The sequence below is a fragment of the Tupaia chinensis genome, unplaced genomic scaffold, assembly GCF_000334495.1.
Source record: "Tupaia chinensis unplaced genomic scaffold, TupChi_1.0 Scaffold139431_1, whole genome shotgun sequence".
Classification (NCBI taxonomy): Eukaryota; Metazoa; Chordata; class Mammalia; order Scandentia; family Tupaiidae; genus Tupaia; species Tupaia belangeri.
The window spans coordinates 1,477,983-1,493,352 of NW_006199316.1; the positions used below are offsets into that span (position 1 = coordinate 1,477,983).

Here is a 15,370-nt window from a genome sequence, read left to right on the forward strand (position 1 = left end):
CATCCGCCGCCACTGGGTTTGAGTTTGGAGCCTGCTGAAGGCACACAGCTGCAGTGGCAATGCTGTCTAGAAATAGTCTGTGTTGGTATCCAAGCTGAACGAACCCTAGTTTCTATTTATGACTTTCTCTCTTCTGACTATGACTCTGATTTCAATCAATGTTCTGGAAGTAAAACTCAGTCCTTGAATTAAAAAATACAAACACACTAGAAAAGAGCAAAGCTTCTGATAGATAACCTTTTCTATGCTAAGTCCACAGTGCCGATATTATTATTTTCTTTCCAGTCCCCAGACTGGAAAGAAAATAATAATGTCCCTTCCTCTGCTACTTCTCTTCCCACCTATTTCGGTATATTAAAATACTGATGGAAAACACAGATCGAACGCCTCCTTACTCAGTTTCTCAGAGGCTGCTACAACAATGGAACAACATTACAGACAATTATCAAAAGAAAAAGATGTTCCACAGACCGTAGGAAACACATTTGTGGTCTCAGTCTCCAGGAGCTTTTGCTCTAATTGCTGACACAGTGTTTTGCTCCTGAAAACAACTGGGTACAACTAAGAAAGAAGGCCTCCAGTGCGGCAGCGAGAAGACAGATGGGCTGCAGCAGCACCGACTGAAGACAGCCTCTGGCTAGTACAACAGCCTGAAAGAGGCAGCCTTTTACGTGTGCCAAGGTATTAATGGCTTCAAAGGATGAAATTCTCACCTTGCTGTAAAACCCATGTTCCCTTTCCCTCAGGGCCAAGAGATGTGTCCCGTTTCTTTATTTCCCTTAAAGAGCTCGAAATTCCAAGAGAGCCAGAAGACATCAGTTGGGAGTGACCCAAAAGTCCACCAGGCGTGTCTCTACCTGAGAGATGAAGACATTTTTGTATGCACTTGTTTGATCATCTTTTCATCTTGCCACCAACCAAAAAGACATATGACACCCCTCTACTGCTTACTAGGTCAAGCCCAAGTGACCCGTGGCACTCCAATCTCTCCAAAATGCGTTCCCATCTTGTCCAGCCATCTCTAAGTCAATGATCCACCTGCTCTAATATTCTTGTTTTAATTTTCAAAGCAATGTTATACATACATTAGTTCACCTGATATCCATAACAAACCTGTGATGACACAAAGATAGTAAGTATTCCTTTGTAAAGTACACTTCTTTATCCATGTACTGTGTAACACTGTATATACAAAAAGTGTGTAAGTAACAAGTACAGGTTCTACACATTTTCATGCGGTAATAAACGCTCCATGAATTATCACCCACATCAACAACCAGGACACTATTGGCACTCAAAAAAAGCCTCCAAATGCCCTCTTTCAGTGACTGCCCCTAATGGAAGGAGCTTCTCTCTTGACCTGTATCACCCTGGGTGGTTCTGACTGTCCTGAACCGTCTGCAGATAGCATGGTATGGCACTGTTCTGTGTTGGGCGTCTCTCCTGCGAAGCTGTATCTGATTCAGTACGGTGGTCCACACAGCTGGAGTCTGTTTACTGGAAACTGCCCTCATCACTACCTATTTGAGGCTCAGGGAGTTCTGGTGCAGGTCTGTGATGAGACCTAGCCTAGGAAAATTCATTAGCTATACCTTGCTTGAGTGTTTATTTTCATTGCTGTATACAGTCCCAATAAACAAACGTGATGGGGTTCAGTTATTTATTCTGTTACTGATGGCTGTCCCCTTTCTTCCCAGCGTTGGGCCACTGTAAATAATGCGGCTATGAAAATCTTGTGCATATTTTGGTGCACCTATGTGCACATTTTGATAGGAGAAAAAGTGTGGGATCACAGAATAAACATAAATTCAGCCTGAGTAGATCCTCCCAGCTTCCAAAGGGACTGTTTCAATGTGTACTCCTACCAGCAACATCTTCTCCAAGTATCGGAATCACAGGATTTTTAAAATCATTCTAGCTGGTATATAGTAGTGTCTTTTTTTGTTGTTTTAATTTGCATTTTCCTATTAATGAATGAGACTGAGGTATGAACAGGCAAAACCTGTCCTCTGCCTTTTTAAAAAAAATTTTCATAGAGTTCATGAGCACTTGCCAGAGAGATAGAGAAAGAGAGAGAACATGAGAAAGCACTCCCATGGGGAATGGTCAAGCTGCAATCCCTCCTCCTCCATCTCTCCCTCCTTTAGGATATTTGGGTGTGCATGCACACATGCCTGGAGTATTTTTCAAGCCCCTGGGTTCGGGATTTGAAACACGTTTTGGCCATGTAGGATCCAGCTGCCTTAAGCACCAACGACGTTAGTTAAGGCTATGGGGAGTCTGCAATGGAGAGAAACAGACTGACAATAAGAATTAGAAATCTATACAGCACACACACACACACACATACACACACAAATATTTCTCCCTATAACTTTTACTTTTACAGTTCAAAATACACAATATTTCACACACACACACACACACACACACACACACACACACAAATATTTCTCCCTATAACTTCTACTTTTACAGTTCAAAATACACAATATTTCACATTAAAGAATCTATGTATACTTTTTAAACTATAAACTCCCAGGATAGTCCTACATATGGGAAAAATTGGCACTTCCCCTCATTACTATTTTTGTTGATATAAGGCTTAAATGATCTTGGTGTGGTTTGGTTAATTAGCCACAGCCCAGGGAAATTCGTTAGCTGCCCCAGGGCTGAGTGTTCTCTCTTCCAGGCTGACCACACAGTGTGTACCATGTCGAATGCTCACTAATGCCTCGCTGCTCTGATGGGCTGATGCTCACACAGTGCAAAAAATGGGAATGCTGTCTCGTGACGCCGACCTCTCATCAGAACTGCTGACCAGTCGCTTTTTCCTAATCACGCCCAGCTGGAGTAAGTGCAAATTCTCGGTGGAGCCACTCCCTGTGCCGAGTACCTGCTGGCTACCTTGGCGGGACCTTCTTGGTGATCTAGTTGGGGCATCTGGGGTGTTACGTGTTTGCTCAGATTCATTTTATTGGCCCAAGATCTGTTCTTTTCAAATGATAAAATATGCCCGGTAATTTCGAGTTATTCTTATATCCGCCAGTGAAGAAAACTGAGGCTGTGAGAAATCAAAGAATCTCAGAGTTGATTAGTACCTTTGAGGTCATATAATCTAATGATCTGATTACATAAAGGGCGAAATCAAGACCCAAGGTTTTACGGCTAACTAGTAAGAGAGCTGAATTTCAAACTCAGAACCATTGATAACAACTCTTATTCTAGTGTACCATAATACCAGTAATCCATTATATGCAGTGTGTATATATATATCAATTTTTATTATTTAAAAATTTTATGCAATCACTGTATATTACACATACAGCTTGTAAAATGAATTTTCCCAACATGAATACACTGTACACTAGTCCAGTTAAAAATATCATACATGCCATCATCAGCAGACAATCCTCGGGTGTGGTGGCACCTGCCCTATGGCAAAAACCTATGGAGGCTGGAGGACTGCGGCATCGAGTCCACCTCACTCACTCTGTCTTGCTCAACGAGCGCATGATTTTTTTTTTGCCCCCAAACACACATACCACATTCGATGCTGCTTTACAACTGCTAGCTGCCCCACCGACCTCACTTGACCAAATTAGCTGTTTTCTCGCCACCTCCCAACCTCTCACCGCCTGCATTCACAGCACTCAAGCTGGCCTCCCTCCTGACCCTGCACACACACACACACACACACCCCCCAAAAAAACAAAACAAAAACAAATAAAAAAACCCCAGACAATCCTCCCATTTCTGTGTCCCTTAAGAGGGAGGCAAATGGAAGGAAGAAAGAAAAACTCTAACAGTAGAAACATACACTCTTACTATTTATTACCTCTGGCCAAAAGTTAGGTAAGTATAGGTCAAATATTTCCGTACCATTTTCTTTTGATTCCCTGTGAAATGTACCTGTATGTTTGCATCATATATAATGCAAGAACTTGCAACTCCACTCACAACCTGTTATTAGAGCCCTACTCAAAGAAATACAGAATGTAGTTATATGGCTTAAAGTCTGTTCATTCATTCATCAAATTAGAGGGAGAAGCAGGCACTTTGTACAAGTTAACTGAAAAGAAACCTGAGGAACCTCATGTACCAATGTATCAGTGCTGTAATCCATGGCTAATGTAGACAGTGTAAATAAATGGTATGTGATTAATTCAGCTCAGAGAGGCTATCTGCTATAGTTTTGCAGAGTGTAAGACCACATTACCAAAGAGACTGTGCCTTACTGAAGGCCTTTCTGTGTTTCTTTTTCTTTTCTTTTTTTTTGAGAGGTTTTTGCTATAGGGCGCGTGTGCTCACCAGAAAGACGAGAGAGACAGAGAGACAGAAAGTGAGAAATCACCCCCCAGGGGGATGGTCCTGTTTCAATCCCTTCTCCTCCATTCTCCTCTTGGGATTGCCATTACACCAACTGCTGGTCCTGGCCTTTTTGTGTTTCTAAAGAGGAGAAGGGTCTGTGAAGTGTAGTCTACAAGAGAGCAGCCTTTTTTTTTTTTATTTGGAGAGATTTTCACTATAGGGCGCATGCACTCGCCAGACAGACAGAGAGAGAGACAGAGAGACAGAAAGCGAGAAATCACCCCCCAGGGGGGATGGTCACGCCGCAATCCCTTCTCCTCCATTCTCCTCTCGGGATCTTGGGCACGACGCACACGCGCCCAGCGTGAGTTTTAAGCCACCGGGTCCGGGATGCGAACAGTGGTCAACTACATGGGAGTCCAGAGACATAGCCATTACACTAACTGCTGGTTCCCAAGAGAACAGCCTTTTAAGACATCTTATGTTATAGCATGTTATGTGGCAGCTCACAAACATTCTACTGGGTCACTGAAAAGTCATGACGCATTTCTGGATAGATAAAAACATAGAAAAATATATCATGCGGGCCAGCAGATGGCATAACAGTTACGTCACTGGACTCTCACATGGCTGACATGGTTTGAGCCCTGGATCCAGTGGCTTAAAACTCACACTGGAATGTGTGTTTGCATGCCTAGGATCCAGGGAGGAGAATGGATTGCAGTATGGGCCATCCCTACTAGGGGGGTGATTTCTTACTTTCCCTTTCACTGTTTCTGTCTCTTTCTCTAGTGGGCGTGTGTGCCCTAAGGCAAAAATCTCTCTCAAGAAAAAAAAAAAGTATGACTTTTCTGATGACCCTATAACATTATTGTGCTTTTTCACAATAAATATTTTAACAAAATTTAGAAAGGAGAAATGACTTCACACTTATCTATGATCTATCACCCTGAACAGTATTCTGTTGACGGTATTTCATTTACTTCCTAATTTAGTCCTCTCAACTTGAGAAAATACTATCATCTTATTTTACCAAGAGTCTTTACCAAGATTCAAAGGGTTCAGGTGGTTTTCCTAAAATCACAGTTACTAACACACAGACCTGGGACTTGAACCCAAGAGTGCCTGATTCTAAAGCCAATAAAATGAGTCTAAGCAAACATGCAAAACACCATATGCCCCTGACTGGATCCATGACCTGCCTTCATGCAATGTTGCTATCACTTATGGAATTTCGAGTACAGCTGGTTTTTGGCCTCCCAGCAATTTCCCTAGCAAGTCAAGTCACGGCTCGTCCACTGTGGGTTCTATCCATTCACCCATCCATCCATCTACCAACCTATCCAATCACCCACCCATGCACTTAATGGGTATCAGGTGCCCGCTATGTCCCACACAGTATGCTTACACTCAGGTATACTGATGAGCAAAAAACGAGGTCCTCAAGTCCTCTGACATAAAGGAAAAAGGAATTAATTAGTCATGCACATAAATGCAAAATCACTAGGTCATCAGGAAAGTCATCATACATTTTTGCATAGAAAAATATGTCATGACTTTCCCAATGATATAATACAACTGTAAGGGTTATAATGTATTAAGAGTGGGGTTAACCTGTGGCCTAGTGGTTAAGAGCCCACCTGGTGAATGACATGGTTTGAATCCTGGAACTGGCAGCCTGTAAAACATGTCAGGGGTGTGTGTGTGTGCGTGCCCCAAATCCTGACAGGCTGGAGAAAGGAGGAGCAAGGACTGCATGTGACCACATCCGATGGGGAGTATGTTCTCCCTCTCCCTCTGTCTCTCTGGAGAGTACACTTAGAAAAGAACAACAGAGGGGCCAGCAGGTGGCATAGTGATAGTGGTTAAGGCACTAGATTCCTACACAGTCAACTAAGGTTTGAGTCCCAGACCTGGTGGCTTAAAACTCACACCGGGGTTGGGGCTGGCTGGAGGCATGGTGGTAAGAGTGCTGGACTACCACAGGGCCAACTCTGGTTTGAGTCCTGGACCTGGCAGCTTGCTTTCTCACTTTCTCTCTCTGTTCCTCTCTGGTCAAATTAAAATAAATGGATAAATAAACTTAAATAAAATAATTCTTTAAACAAAAACTCACACCGGGCCCATGTACTTATGTGCCCAAAATCACAAGAGAAGAATGGGGGGGAAGCGTAACATTTAAGAGAGGTCTCTCAGTCTAATATTTAAGAGGTCTCTCAATCTGGAAAGCCAAAAAATGTTTCTCTGAGGAAATGACTGAACAGAGATGGGAAGAATAAATAAAATTACGTAATTACGTAGGTAGAGAAGACTGTTCTAGACTGAAGGACGTGTGCAGACAGCCTGAGGAGGAAAGCAGCACTGCACGTCTGACGAGGTGGAAGGAGAGTGGCGTAGATACAGCGGAGCAGAGGATAGCAAACGGCACAGCAGCCCAGGGAGACGGGAGCAGGCAGTCGTACTGGACCTGCAGGTAAAGAGCTCTGGCTACCATCCTAGGAGCAATGGGAGGCCACTAAATAGAGTTAGGAAGGGAAATAACAAGCCTAGCCGTCATGGCACGTGCTGCTAGGATGCTGCACTTTGTAAGCTGGGCCCACATGAAAGGTCTAGGTTCAATTCCTAATTCAACTTAAAGGCCAGGCATAGTGGTGTGCACCTGGAATCCCAGTATCTTGGAAGATGGAGTCAGAAAGAGCACAAGCTAGAGAACTGACTGGGAAATAAAGCAAGACGTTGTTGAAACTGAGCTGGGCATGGTGGTGTAGTCCCAGCTGAGAGGCTCAGGCAGGAAGATCATGAGACTCTGTCTGAGGGAAAAAAAAAGTGAGGTGAGATTGGATACACATTTTCTTTTTTATTTTAAGAATTATTTTATTTAACTTTATCTGTCTATCTATCTATCTACCTATTTATTTAAATTTGATTAGAGAGGAACAGAGTGAAATAGAGAGAGAGAATCACCAGGTCTAGGACTCAAAACACAGTCGCCCATGTGGTAGTCCAGCACCTTCAACCACCATGCCACCTGCCAGCCCCTGGATATACATCTTCTAAAAATTCACATTGAAATGGGAAGAAATGACTCAAGAGAGAAAAGTAGACATAAAAAGACCAGTTGGGAGGATACCATCTAGACAAAAGACGATTATCTTAATCTAAAAAGGTAAGAGTGGGAGATGTGAATGGATTTGATAGATATGTAGGAATGCAAAAATGACAATTTAGTAATAGCTTGATTATGAAAATGTGAGAGAGATTTCAAAGATTAGTGAGGTATCTGGCTTGCACAGTTAGATGAGCGGGATATTGAAAGATGGAATTTTGGGGAGAAGAGGAGAAATCACAGGTTTACTTGGGATATGCTGTGCCCAAGGACACCTCTGAGTTATGCAAGTGGCAGTGAATGAGGTGGTATGAGAACAGAGCCCAGAGCTCAGAGGGAAGGTGTGTGTCCATGAGGGACATGGATTTCTGAACTGTCTGAGAGTCAGTAGGGAACTACGGGGACAGAGGAAAGCACTTGAGAGAAGACCTAAGAGTAAGCCTGGAGGAACGGCAACATCTAGCGGAATGGTAGATGAAACTGTACAGGGAACCGAGAAGGACTGAGAATGGAGAAACCCTGAGAGTGTGCTGTCACAGAAGCCTCGAGGAGGGGACTTTAAAACATTTTTTATTTTAGTTTTTTTTTGCTATAGGACGTGTGCGCTCGCTGGAGAGACAGAGAGATAGCGAGAGGAAAAGTGAGAAATCACTCCATAGTGGGGATGGCCATGCTGCAATCCCTTTTCCATTCTCTTCCTGGGATTTTAGGCCTGCATGCACACATGCTTGGTGTGAGTTTCAAGTCACTGGGTCCAGGACTCCCACTGTAGTTGGCCATGTGGAAATCCAGCACTTTAACCACCACGTCACTTGCTGGCCCCAGGAAAGGATTTTAAGAGCAAGAAAGTCTTTAATAGTGCTGAGAAGTCAAGGAAAATCAATACACTCCAGCCTGTTGAATTTAGTAACATGAAAATTACTATCAACTCTAACGGAGCTGATTCAGTGACATGACAGGGGTGGAAGCCATGTTAACAGGAATGAGGAATTAGTAGTAGAAATAGTGCTGGTTCAAAAAAACTTCACCTGCCACCTTGATGAAGAGTTTAGCTTAGAAAAGCAAAACATAGAAAGACCACAAACACGAGTCACAAAGCTGCAAAGTCTTGTGGATTCTAATTTAAATGCTATATGCCCTAGAAGAGAAAGGCTCCAAGTGGGTGGGTAACTTGGGAAAGACCTTACTGGGGAGCATTACAGAAGCTTGAGACTGAGTAACTGAAAGCGCTCAACCTAGGATTATTTCAGGAGCAGAACTCATGGCTGCACGTCACTGGTGTTTGGTGGAGGACTGAAACACACTCACTCTCTCTGCACTCTGGCTTTCCATTTACAGAATGAGGGAAGCAGTAAGTTTCTTTACAGAGCAACTTTGGGATTTAGAGATGAGAGGTAGAGCCTGACTCACAGGAATCTAGTAAATGTGACTAATATTGTTTTATTAACGCCACAACAGGAAGAGGAAATATATTCAAAGCAATAACCTTGGATACCTGCGATGGGACACTTTATTTACAGTTGGGCCCTGATCTACATTTCCCTCCAGGCATGTATGTACACGTAAGTGAAAGCATCAGACACTAGTTAGTTTTGAACCTGTTGTGAGATAAACATATTTGATCCATACACTTTTATAATTAATGTTACTAAATACATATTCAATAAATATTTTAAAATTCAAAGCATGTTATTTCATAGTGTGGCTGGTTTTGTAAAGGAGAAATAGACAAAATAAGAGAAAAAAGGGAAAAAGTAAGTCAGAAGAATAAAAAAGCAACTAAAGTTAAGAGCGAACAAAGAATACAGGAAAAGAAAGACTAAAGGGATCAGAGCAGTAAGACAGAGACACAAGAAAGGCAGGTAGAGCGGAGACAGACAGACCAGGACAGGGAGCATCTGCCTAGACCTCCTCCTGCCGAGTTCTACCTGACCAGACTGCAGCACTCGAAGCCCCCTGCTCGGCCAAGCCAGCTCTCCCCAGGCCTGACCAGGTGCCACTCCCATCTGCTGCCAGACACGCTTTCCTCCCCAGGGGAACCCTGGCCAGTACTTAGCTTGACGGCACTGCTGAGCAGTATTCCAGTATTCCAGTATTCCACTTACCAGTAAAACGAACCATGCCTATACTTGTCCGCTAAACTAAGAAAGACACTTTGCGATATAAATAGGGAAGTATTTTTACAGATCACTGGGATCTTCTCTGGGAATGCTTTCCTAAGGAACTTTGAAAAACTCTGTCCTCTTACTAGATGAACAGAGTGATAAATATTGTTTAAGAAAATATGCCAAAGGCTAAACGAAATTAAGCCCAGGAGAAATCCAGGCTGAGATGACTGACCCCAATTTATTTAGTAACTCTCCTCCTTACTGTGTGCTGGGGGCTGTCTTCATTATCCCGCATGTAGAAGGGCTTGAGTGCTAGTGGGTAGTTAATGACGAAGACTGGTATGTTGCCACAGTGCTTCACCAGGTACTTCTCATGTTCAGTTTGTAGATCAGCGCCCCACTGCAATGAGGAAAGGGAAATGACTGAAGGAGAAGACAGAGCCGAAATGCACAATGAAGCACACGAGAGTAACCTGTGTCTGTTCCAGGGGCTTCCTCTCCCTGCGAGCAGGGGTGTGAGGGGCTGTCTGCTGCGGTGACACAGCTGACTACATTAGAGACAGCAGCAGGCCTGAGAGATGAAAACCGAAGGCTGAAGATAAACACCGCGCTCTCTCCCCAGTCCCGGGGGCAGCATGCGGCCCACGAACAAACAGCATCTTGCAGGAAGACTAAGTCTACTCTCCAAAGGGATAAAAATGGACTTTAGAATCTGCTTTTATTAATATAGCCTAGAGCTTCTTCTAGTGACTGTTCCTAAGTCTCAGGAAATTAAATGGGGGAAGATAGTAGTCCTAATATTGAGCCTATCTAGATGGCTGCTCTCAGTGAAATTTCTTTCTTCTTTTTTTTTTAATGAAAAAGTCAACTCAGATATCAGATGTTCTTTGATGAGCATGTATACCCTGTTCAGTTGGTTTATTCACCAAATACTAGTCTGCCTATTAATTCTAGTCACTATACTAGGTACTAGATACGGTGGTAAGAAATAAAGAATTATAATCCTTGACTTCATGAAGCTTCTAGGGGAAGGGACGAACATTAAACTAAAAATCATACAAAGAAGTTATCAATTATAAATGTAACAAGCCCATGTTTCTTTTTAAAAAATTTTAATTTTATTCATTGTCATTATTTTATTTTTTTTGAAGTTGACCAGAAAGAGAGAGAGAGAAGGAAAGTGAGAAAGCAAGCTGCCAGGTCCAAGATTGAATCACGGTCAGCTATGTGCAAGTCCAGCCGCCTTAACTACCACGCCACCTGCTGGCCCCAACAAACCCATGTTTCTATTATAACTTGTAAGAGGCTCTAGCTTAACTGGGGATAGAGGTGTATAAAGGCTAGTTTGGGGATCAGCAGATAGTATAATGGTTGTGTTGCTGGACTCCCACAGAGTCGACTGCAGTTCGAGTCCCAGACCTGGTGGCTTAAAACTCACCAGGCAAAAGTGTATGCATGCCCAAAATCCCAAGAGGAGAGTGGAAAAGGGATTGGGGCATGGCCACCGCGGGGAACGATTTTTTGCTTCCTGTCTATTTCTCTCTGCTGAATGCACAGGCCCTATAGCAAAAATTTCTCTTAATAGTAATAATTTTAGAAGACTAGTTTAGAGACAAAGACTCTGAATATTCTCTGAATCTATATTTTTGGCAATAAAATAAAGGAGTTCCTTCACAGAAACAGAGAGTAGGACATGGTTGCAGGGGACGGCAGGGTGAGGTTGACCCAAGGGCACAAACTCTGTTATAAGATGAGCAAGTTCTTGGAGTCGATGTACAGTGTGGGTGGTGACTGTGCTTCATTTGGTTGTGATCATCATTACACAATGTACACATGTATCACGTAATCATGTTATATATCTTGAATACACAAATCTTTGCCAACCAAATAATTTAAAATAAAAAAAGCAGTTCTTAATTTTAAAAAAATCAGTATTTTCCAGAGTAGCTCACAAATTAAAAGGCTCTATAAGGTTTAACTGAAAAAGAAACCTGTTTAATAAATTGCCTAAGTTTTGTTTAAGAAAATATGCCAAAGGCTAAACGAAATTAAGCCCAGGAGAAATCCAGGCTGAGATGACTGACCCCAATTTATTTAGTAACTCTCCTCCTTACTGTGTGCTGGGGGCTGTCTTCATTATCCCGCATGTAGAAGGGCTTGAGTGCTAGTGGGTAGTTAATGACGAAGACTGGTATGTTGCCACAGTGCTTCACCAGGTACTTCTCATGTTCAGTTTGTAGATCAGCGCCCCACTGCAATGAGGAAAGGGAAATGACTGAAGGAGAAGACAGAGCCGAAATGCACAATGAAGCACACGAGAGTAACCTGTGTCTGTTCCAGGGGCTTCCTCTCCCTGCGAGGAGGGGTGTGAGGGGCTGTCTGCTGCGGTGACACAGCTGACTACATTAGAGACAGCAGCAGGCCTGAGAGATGAAAACCGAAGGCTGAAGATAAACACCGCGCTCTCTCCCCAGTCCCGGGGGCAGCATGCGGCCCACGAACAAACAGCATCTTGCAGGAAGACTAAGTCTACTCTCCAAAGGGATAAAAATGGACTTTAGAATCTGCTTTTATTAATATAGCCTAGAGCTTCTTCTAGTGACTGTTCCTAAGTCTCAGGAAATTAAATGGGGGAAGATAGTAGTCCTAATATTGAGCCTATCTAGATGGCTGCTCTCAGTGAAATTTCTTTCTTCTTTTTTTTTTAATGAAAAAGTCAACTCAGATATCAGATGTTCTTTGATGAGCATGTATACCCTGTTCAGTTGGTTTATTCACCAAATACTAGTCTGCCTATTAATTCTAGTCACTATACTAGGTACTAGATACGGTGGGACGAAATAATCCTTGACTTCATGAAGCTTCTAGGGGAAGGGACGAACATTAAACTAAAAATCATACAAAGAAGTTATCAATTATAAATGTAACAAGCCCATGTTTCTTTTTAAAAAATTTTAATTTTATTCATTGTCATTATTTTATTTTTTTTGAAGTTGACCAGAAAGAGAGAGAGAGAAGGAAAGTGAGAAAGCAAGCTGCCAGGTCCAAGATTGAATCACGGTCAGCTATGTGCAAGTCCAGCCGCCTTAACTACCACGCCACCTGCTGGCCCCAACAAACCCATGTTTCTATTATAACTTGTAAGAGGCTCTAGCTTAACTGGGGATAGAGGTGTATAAAGGCTAGTTTGGGGATCAGCAGATGGTATAATGGTTGTGTTGCTGGACTCCCACAGAGTCGACTGCAGTTCGAGTCCCAGACCTGGTGGCTTAAAACTCACCAGGCAAAAGTGTATGCATGCCCAAAATCCCAAGAGGAGAGTGGAAAAGGGATTGGGGCATGGCCACCGCGGGGAACGATTTTTTGCTTCCTGTCTATTTCTCTCTGCTGAATGCACAGGCCCTATAGCAAAAATTTCTCTTAATAGTAATAATTTTAGAAGACTAGTTTAGAGACAAAGACTCTGAATATTCTCTGAATCTATATTTTTGGCAATAAAATAAAGGAGTTCCTTCACAGAAACAGAGAGTAGGACATGGTTGCAGGGGACGGCAGGGTGAGGTTGACCCAAGGGCACAAACTCTGTTATAAGATGAGCAAGTTCTTGGAGTCGATGTACAGTGTGGGTGGTGACTGTGCTTCATTTGGTTGTGATCATCATTACACAATGTACACATGTATCACGTAATCATGTTATATATCTTGAATACACAAATCTTTGCCAACCAAATAATTTAAAATAAAAAAAGCAGTTCTTAATTTTAAAAAAATCAGTATTTTCCAGAGTAGCTCACAAATTAAAAGGCTCTATAAGGTTTAACTGAAAAAGAAACCTGTTTAATAAATTGCCTAAGTTTTTGAGACCAGCAGTTAGCGTAATAGCTATGTCGCCGGACTCCCATGTAGTCGACCGCAGTTCGCGTCCCGGACCCAGTGGCTTAAAACACGCCGGGTGCATGTGCGTGCGTGCCCAAGATCTCGAGAGGAGAATGGAGGAGAAGGGATTGCGGCGTGGCCATCTACCCTGGGGAGTGATTTCTCGCTTTCTGTCTCTCTGTCTCTGTCTGGTGAGTGCATGCGCCCTATAGCAAAAAAATCAAAAACAAAAAAATTGCCTAAGTTTTTTTTTGATTACATCATCTCTTTTGTCTATCACCTTTTAACACCATTCAGAATATACTTCGGGAAACAATGAACCAATTGATTTCTACAGTAATAGTCTATGATTACCATTCTTTTGTAGGATGTTCATCTTTCAAAAATTGAGACTCCTTTAAAATCTTTGAGTTGTTGCTACTCCAAATGATGCAACTGTATTTCAAAGTTATTTTTTACTTTAGGTATTTCAGTAAGGTCAGACAAACATCTAAGGAAGCCTATGCACAGGTGAGTAAATACCATACATTGCTAATGAAAGAAGTGAGATTATTTGTAAGGATTTTTAATGAATTTTTAAGAACAAGAGGGAAATACTATCTCTCTCTCTCTCTCTCACACACACACACACACACACACACACACACACACACAATATTACCTCTGGAGTGAAGGTGAAGTTCTGGGGTGCTTGCTTTAAAATCTCCACTGCTTCTGTGTAAGAAATGCTAGAGGAAAATAACCATAGGAGCAGAAAAAAGTCAGTATGCTGCTGCTGCTGTTAACAAGTTTCTCTGAAAACAAAAAAACTACTCCTATCTGTGAGGTCGTAAGTGAGCACTCAGTAACCAGGAATTAAAATTAAGGCTGACTTAATCCTACGACAGTCTCATGGGCATGAGGGGACGTGGCCATCCAATGACCCTACTTCTGCTTGACCTGCATGGTACACAGAGGAGCGAGTCACTGAAACAGACCTCTCTGAATCCCTGTGTTGGCAATGCCCTACTAAGTGTATGAAATACTGAGGCCGAAAGAGTAAGACTTTCCTAAAAGTTTTATTCCTATATTCATCCAACAAACATTTGGAACCTGCTAGGAGCAAGGCACTATTCTAGGCACCGAGGACACAGTAAACAAAAATAAAGCCAGTCTTCATGGGGCCAACATTTCTGTGCGTGCATGTGTCTGTGCGTGTACACGTGCACATGTGTGTGAGAGAGAGATACGGAAGCAGGGAGGGAGAGACAGAAATACATAATGCCATGTTGTTATTAGTGCTACAAATGAAAAACAGCAGGGTAAGGAGACACAGGGTGTCTGGTGATGCCATCTTGGGTAAGACGATCCAAGGAGTTGGGTGACATTTGAATAGAAACCTGCATCAAGAGGCAATAAGCCATATGAATATCTGGGAAACAGTATTGCAGGCATAAGGAACAGCAAGTACCAGGTCCTGAAGTGACAAATGGTTTGACTTGTATAAGACACAAAAAGGTCAGTATGACTGGTGCCTACTGAGTAAGGAGAAGAACGTCAGGTAGGAAACCAGGGAAGCACTACGGTTTGGGTGTGTTCTCCCTAAATTCATGTGTCAAAATCTGGTGAGCCACTGTGAATGGAATAAGAAGGCAGAAACTTTAATTTGACTATGGGATTAAGAGGTGGCAGGGACCAGCAGTTAGCGTAATGTCTATGTCACTGGACTCCCACGTAGTCAACCGCTATTCAAGTCCCGGACCCAGTGGCTTAAACTCAGGCTGGGCGTGTGTGCGTGCGTGCCCAAGATCCTGAGAGGGGAATGGAGAAGGGATTGCGGCGTGGCCATCCCCCCTCGGGGGTGATTTCTTGCTTTCTGTCTCTCTGTCTCTCACTGTCTTTCTGGTGAACACACATGCCCTATAGCAAAAACCTCTCAAAAAAAAAAAAAAAAAAAAAGGGGGGGGCTTTTGGGGGGGGTTTGGATTGG

The 15,370-nt window shown here is 42.8% G+C and overlaps 1 protein-coding gene across 1 annotated transcript in view; it reads right to left on the reverse strand.

Annotated features, from left to right (window-relative positions):
* Window positions 1–15,370, reverse strand: part of NARS2 (asparaginyl-tRNA synthetase 2, mitochondrial) — a 136,590-nt gene that overhangs the window by 23,469 nt on the left and 97,751 nt on the right. Inside the window, exons 10-11 of the mRNA XM_006161901.2 lie at window positions 14,063–14,129; window positions 11,640–11,777 (exon numbers count right to left, since the gene is read on the reverse strand). Of these exons, the coding sequence (XP_006161963.1) occupies window positions 11,640–11,777; window positions 14,063–14,129 (205 nt within the window). The remainder of the gene's footprint in view (window positions 1–11,639; window positions 11,778–14,062; window positions 14,130–15,370) is intronic.